The 6,283-nt window shown below is 42.7% G+C and overlaps 3 protein-coding genes across 3 annotated transcripts; all 3 read right to left on the bottom strand.

Moving 5' to 3' along the window:
• Positions 1-802: 802 nt before the first annotated feature.
• Positions 803-2,680, bottom strand: AK88_01315 (uncharacterized protein; the record flags this gene model as incomplete). The annotated part of the gene is made up of 1 exon (XM_012478951.1): positions 803-2,680. One exon carries the CDS (start codon positions 2,678-2,680, stop codon positions 803-805), a length of 1,878 nt encoding a protein of 625 aa, XP_012334374.1.
• Positions 2,681-3,855: 1,175 nt separating this feature from the next.
• On the bottom strand, positions 3,856-4,722 carry AK88_01314 (uncharacterized protein; the record flags this gene model as incomplete). The annotated part of the gene is made up of 2 exons (XM_012478950.1): positions 3,856-3,921; positions 4,075-4,722. 2 exons carry the CDS (start codon positions 4,720-4,722, stop codon positions 3,856-3,858), a joined length of 714 nt encoding a protein of 237 aa, XP_012334373.1.
• A 1,038-nt stretch (positions 4,723-5,760) lies between these two features.
• AK88_01313 (H/ACA ribonucleoprotein complex subunit 3) lies at positions 5,761-6,057 on the bottom strand (the record flags this gene model as incomplete). The annotated part of the gene is made up of 2 exons (XM_012478949.1): positions 5,761-5,871; positions 6,001-6,057. 2 exons carry the CDS (start codon positions 6,055-6,057, stop codon positions 5,761-5,763), a joined length of 168 nt encoding a protein of 55 aa, XP_012334372.1.
• Between the last annotated feature and the right edge of the window lie 226 nt (positions 6,058-6,283).

Below are 6,283 nucleotides of genomic sequence, written 5' to 3'. Positions count from 1 at the left end.
AAGTTGCGGAAAATGAAAAAATAAAAAAAACGGGGGAACACCTTTCTTCTGCTTAAAAAAAGGCATGTAAACACCGTGCACGGGAAGAAAATAAAAAGTGAGCTATAAAATGAAGGGAAAAAAAAAAAAAAAAAGTCTAATCAGGACAATACGAAACAAATGGGAAGAAAAGTCAAAAAAAAAATCGTCCCGACTTGGTTTCTCTTTTTAAATGTACAACATCGGTTCTTCGTAAGGGCAACGGGGAAAAGAGATACTCGTGGACACAAACGCTTGGGGAGGGTCATTTATACGTATGTGAATGCCGCAGGAACTACTACCATGAGATCCACCCCAAAGAGTATACACACAGGGATAGCTGGATGAACAGACACCCACCCGTACGAATTGACCAGGTAGCTTGCGCAGTGCCACTCGAACTGCATCATTTTACATGGACCATGGTATGTAAACTTTTTTGCCTTGACAAATGAACATATACTTCGATCTGCTTTGTTCGGCTCATTTAATGGTAGTTTGCTTGCCGCGCACGCTTGTATTTATAGTTCCTTTAATGAAATTGCTTCGCCGTGACACACTGCCGTGTTGGTAGTTTTTGTTTTTTTTTTGGCACACTTTTATGCCGTCTATCCTGCGCTCCACCGTGTGTGCAACTACAAGTGCGACACCTGCCCCCTCCCCAGCTAGCTAAAATGTGACTCAATTCACCTGACTCGTTCAGGTGAAATTTGTCTATTTATTAGCATTTTTTTTTTTTAAGCTTTAATATGTGTGCTTCGCTCTACGCTTGCACACAGGAATCTCAAATCGTGTTTTGTTTCTTTTTGTTGAGTTTGCTATTGACGAATTTTCTCTCTGTGTTGTTGTCCCCTTCACCTCCCTCCCCTTTGGAGGTATACTTATTTTTCAGCTTCTCCTCGTGACTATGTATGTCATTTTCATTGGGCGCATTGTTTATCTCCACTTCCTGCGTGTCACTCGTGGCGCCGTTATGTTTTGTCATGAGATATTTGGAGTTTATGGGTTTCTCTTCATTGACGATTACGTTACGTATTGTTGCCTGCTCCAGATTATTCGGCATGTTGTGATTTTTTATAAAATTTTTCACATTTTCCTGCACCAGTTCGTTTTCACTTTCGAGCGGGTTTCCACTCAAATCGCTAGTCTTTTCACCACCCATGTGTACCTCCCCAAAGGGACGCCCACCACTTGCTGCATACTCCTTCGGCAGCCCTGGTTCAGATTCCCCATTTTGTGAAGGTGTATCCGCTCCTACAGATTTGTCGGCATTTTCTACACCACTCAATCGAAACGATTCGCCCAAATCTTTCATTTGGGGATGGCCATGTTCTCCTTCCCCATCTGTGTGATTGGGAAGATTAATCTTTCCCCCCTCATGCTTAGCGATCTCCCCATCGGTGCCATTGCTTACCTCGTGAATATCATTAATATCATAATGCTGTTGAGTTAGCTGTACGGAGCTGTCAACATGGTTAGCTTTTTCATGTCCTGCAGCATTCCCATAAGTATAAATCCCATCGGAGGTAGAAGAGGGCTTATCATAAAACAGGTGCGAAGTAAGACTGCCCAACTTATCTGCCGTCTTCTTACTATGCGTAGCACCAGGGCTTGTCTTCATTTTGTTCGAATTGTTAAATAAATTGTATGACATGTTCAGGTTAAAATTTTTACTTAAAAAAACATTATGTGTGTAGAGAACTTCCTTCATTTCATAAATTTCTTTTCGCAAATCTTCTATGACGTTGATGTAGGACTTCAGTTCCACAATCTCGGCATTCTTCGCAGCATTATTTTTGTTTAATAAAACTTCTGAGTTTATTTGGAGATTCTTCTGTGATGTTTCAAGGATATAGGAGAATATACAGGTAGCCAAAATGACAACAATCGATATGATTACCAGGAGAATGGTGAGTTGGAAAATTCTCTTCTTCTTTATCTGTTTTTTTATTTCCTGTATCTTTTTTTCGCTCAGTTTATTTTTCCCCTTTGCGTTTTTTAAGTTAATTTTGTCTGGATTCACCGAAATATCATTATAGTATGGCAATATCATGTTGTACTTATTGGAAAAGAGGTAGCTTGACAGATTGTGCATGTATGTGGACATTTTGCTTCTTTTGTGGTTTCCTTTGCAGGAGTTTTTGTCATTCGTCTCATTCTGATCACTAGAGTCATCAAACAGGTAGTCATTGTTGCTTATCGTTTTATATTTGTTGTTATTCTGTTTCCGGTACATATTTCCAAACTTGCTATTTTTGTGGCCTTTCTTGGTTTCCACACTGGCTGGGTAGGGATCGCCCCCCTCACGATGGTCGCTAGCGTCATAGTTTCCGCTAACGTCAGAGTTGCCAAGCTCCGTCGCAAGGTGTCCCTGGAAGGACGACCTGTCCATCGCCTCCCGCACATTATCGTCGCCCTTCTCGTCACCCAGTATTATCACGGGCAAATTGTGCCTCTCGCTGTTGCCATCCCGCTCCAGCATTTTGCTGTGCATTTCTTCGCTGCTTATCATTTTCATGAAGTAGTGGATTTTCTTGTGTTCACTGTAGTTCTTCTTGAAACATTCTTGCGAGCAGTAAAATATCTTCTTGTTGTTTTTCAGGCATATGGGGCAGCATATGGTGGCATCGGTCGCGGCTCCGCACCCGGAGCAGATAGTCATTTGAGCGGGAGGACGCGCGCCACGCCTGGGCGGTGATGGTGTATTTGGGTAAGTATATTCGCGTGTCTGCGCCTCTCGGCCGCTTAGCTACTTCAGCCACTTCGCCGCTTATACGAAGAGGCCAATGCGGCTACGGAGAGGGCACCCCATATATACACAGGAACGTACAAGCGTACATACATAAGCTCATGCGTACACGAGCACGATGTCGAGCAGGGCAAAATGAAGTTCTTCTTCACATGGCAAGGTGTCCCGCGTTCTTCATGTTCCCTTGGGTAGCCCCTTCCACCAAAAAAAAATGCTCATATTTTTTTTGCGCAAGTGGGGAGGGGGGTAAAGATCTTCAAAAAAAAAAAAAAAAAAAAATCGGGCAAAAGGCAGTTTCGCAGGTAGGGAAAAATGATCCACGAGTTGGAGAAACTATTTGCACGCGCTTGTACATATCAGTTCGTGCCTTCCGGACTACTCGCAGAGAGGCGGGGCTACAACTCTGTATGTGTTTTTTTTTTTTTTGGTGTAAACCTCTGTTATAAGCTCACTTCCAGGAGGTGGTACCAGCCGGATGCAAGCGAACATGCGACAGTTCAAAGGTTAACCCTTTTTCTCAGTGGGTACTTCCTCTCGTGATAAATTTTATTGTTATTAAAAAAGGAGTTACATATGACGTGTGAGCTAGTCGGTATACAAACGGATCGGCGGGAAAACAAAAAAAAAGGGGGAAAAAAAAAAAAAAAAATGATGCACCCATATGGGAATGCAAACCACATGGTTTTATGTGGCTCACATATGAGCACTGAAGCCTTAGAGCAAAAAAAAAAAAAAAAAAAAAAAAAAAAAAAATGCCAAACTGTAAAATACCATATCATATCACACCAAATCGAACCAAACCCAAGGTGTTTAATTAATTCACCCGTGTTAATACAAAATGGGGGAAGTATAGTGTACAGAAAAAAAAAATAAAATAATAACATAAAAGGGACTCGCCATACCGTGTTGGCCTCAACCCCCATAACGAATAGTACACCTGCTGGGGGAGGGGAAAACTGTTGGACGTATGCATATATACACACACATTGTTCAAATGGGTCTGTTACACGTTTAGGATTATGCTCTAACTGATCGAGGGAAGGGAAGAGGAACCATCACATGCAGTGTACGACCCCCACTCCCACCCCTTAGTGACTGTTCGTGATGACGGACTGTAGAGCCTTCTGTAGGACACTCGTGTATTTATTCATCGCCTGTTGGTGTGATAAAGGGAGAGAGAGAAAAAAAAAGGCACATATGGATGAATGAATGAATGAATGAAATGCATTGGGTGGGCAAAGGGAATGTATATAGTGGCGCACCATCACATACGATCACACCGCAACGCAGCTCATGTTAACACCAACCTGGATGATGTCGTCGTCAGACTGCTCTCTCGCCTTGATGGTGAGCGCGAGGGCATCCCTAATCTCCTCCACCTCTTGCAAAAAGGCATCCTTAAAGGCCTGCTCATCATCCGCGTCACAAACAAGCAGATTGGCACTCTCTCTTCGAAAAAAAAGAAAGTCTTGGTCTGTAAAGGAAACTTCGCTGTGTATTTTATTAGTCACATAGGCATTCATATTTTCCATCTTCGTAAACAGCACATTGTTTCTCTTCTTCCTATTGTTGGCGTACTTATTAAGTATTATAAAAAAATCAGATACTTCCCTCTTCAAGCTAATCATTTCGGTTTGTATTTTGGTGGGTAATGTTACCTTAATCTGTCCTGCAAGTTTTTCCAACTCATCACATTTTTTAATAATTTTATCGAGAGCAAATGATATGTTTTCAATTTTGGTTGTGATTTTGTTAAGTACATTGTTGATCATGTCATTTGCTGTTTGCTCGATTAGCTGTTGAATGTTTTTGTTTGCTTCAATCCTTTTGCGTACCTCTATGTTGATGTTCCTTTCTATGCGGAGCAAGTCATATTTAATTTCCTTGTACGAGTTGGTGGTCTCCCTGGGGTCGTCCAGGACATTCGATTCTGCGAAGAAGTGCGTGTCTGCCATTGTTCGCTCGGAGTGTAGGCTATACGCACCGTGCCCAACGGACGCACACGAGCTGCCGCTGCGATGCCGCATTTTGGGTAGTCTCGTAATGGTGTGTCCCTATGGAGCGGGTGTGCATATATGCTTCAGCTGCGGAGGGGAAAAAATATACACACACACTGGGAATACTGCGTGCACGTGTGCGTGGGGGGGGGGAATAGTGTGAGACCTCCTTTAGTTTTACTCTAATTAGCAGCGAGACCAGTCGCGTTCCTAATCAATGCCAACGAGTGTGTCTGTCTTAAATGGCGAACAATTTATTCACTAACAAACGTGAACGGGCCAGACAAGGGACAAAAAAAAAAAAAAAAAAAAAGATCGCATTTTTGTTTTCCTCCTTTTTGCTAAACAATCGTTGTAAATACTTAAAAGAAAAAAAAAAAAAAAATGTGCAGTGCCTTATCCGTATTGTCTTTTCAGTTGTGCACTTGGTGGAATACCATTTACATTTTTTTTTTTTTTTTTTTTTTGGAACTCCCCCTAGTGCTGCGAACCATTCCGGAGTTTCGTTAACCCTCCGTTAATTTAACCTTTTTCACAAATTAACTGTTGCAAATGTTTGTTGTTTTTTTTTTTTTTTTTTTTAAAAAAAAGATCAAAGGGCAAATCGCGTTCAGGAGAACAGGTCACCTTGGCGTGTACACAAATTTTGGAAAAAATTAAAAAGCATGCGCAAATGCAGCTTACGGTGAAACGATAAATGGACACAGGGTCCATCGCACGAGCTGCAAAATCAAGCTGCACACGTGAAGACTACTCCATAAGTTGCGAAGGATTCCGCGGGGCATACGAATGCAACTCGTGGGAGGGTATACATATGTATACACAATATTATATGTCACATTTTTTTTTCACTTCAAAGGGTCTGTTCCTCCCCACCACCACTTCTCTTCCGTTGTGTTCCCTTTTAGTACGGGTGGTTTGTGCCCCCATTCGGTGGGGTACAGCTTGGACTGCTCATTCGTATAGACACAGATGGATGCTCCTCCTCCTCATACCTTACAACAGGTTGAATCTCTTCTTGAGGGTTACTCGCTGGGAGGAAAACTTGTCGTCTGGTGAAAATCGGCAGGGGTGGGCCGAGAACGTCACCTTACCATCGACCATGGGCTGGGGGGAAAAGGAAAAATGCAAAGTAAAAAATGTAACTTTGTGAATCTGTCACGCGAATGCAGTGCGAACGTGACAGCCGGCCAGCAGTTTGGCTGCGACTCGAAGGGCCTCTCTCTTCCTCCTTACCTTCACCGTGTATACCCTCTTTCCATTGTCGTCCAAGTAGTACCTTAGCATGTACATTTTCTCCGACCACTCAAATGATTCTACGGGAGGAAAAACCTTGTTAGCGCCGCGCTCAAATATGTTGTTCAAATTCTGCTACTGGAAATGATAACGCGGCGGTATGTACGCGCTCGAGTAAAAAGTTCGAAGGGGAACCAAAAGGAAACTCTTCTTTGCGGCTAAACCGGGAATCTGGTTCGCTCCTTAAGTGACGCTGTTCTATTGGTTCCTTTTGCGCTTTTTC

The sequence above is a fragment of the Plasmodium fragile genome, assembly GCF_000956335.1.
Source record: "Plasmodium fragile strain nilgiri unplaced genomic scaffold supercont1.11, whole genome shotgun sequence".
NCBI lineage: Eukaryota > Apicomplexa > Aconoidasida > Haemosporida > Plasmodiidae > Plasmodium > Plasmodium fragile.
The sequence above is the reverse complement of the archived record's forward strand: the minus strand, read 5'-3'. Positions and strand labels throughout refer to the sequence as shown.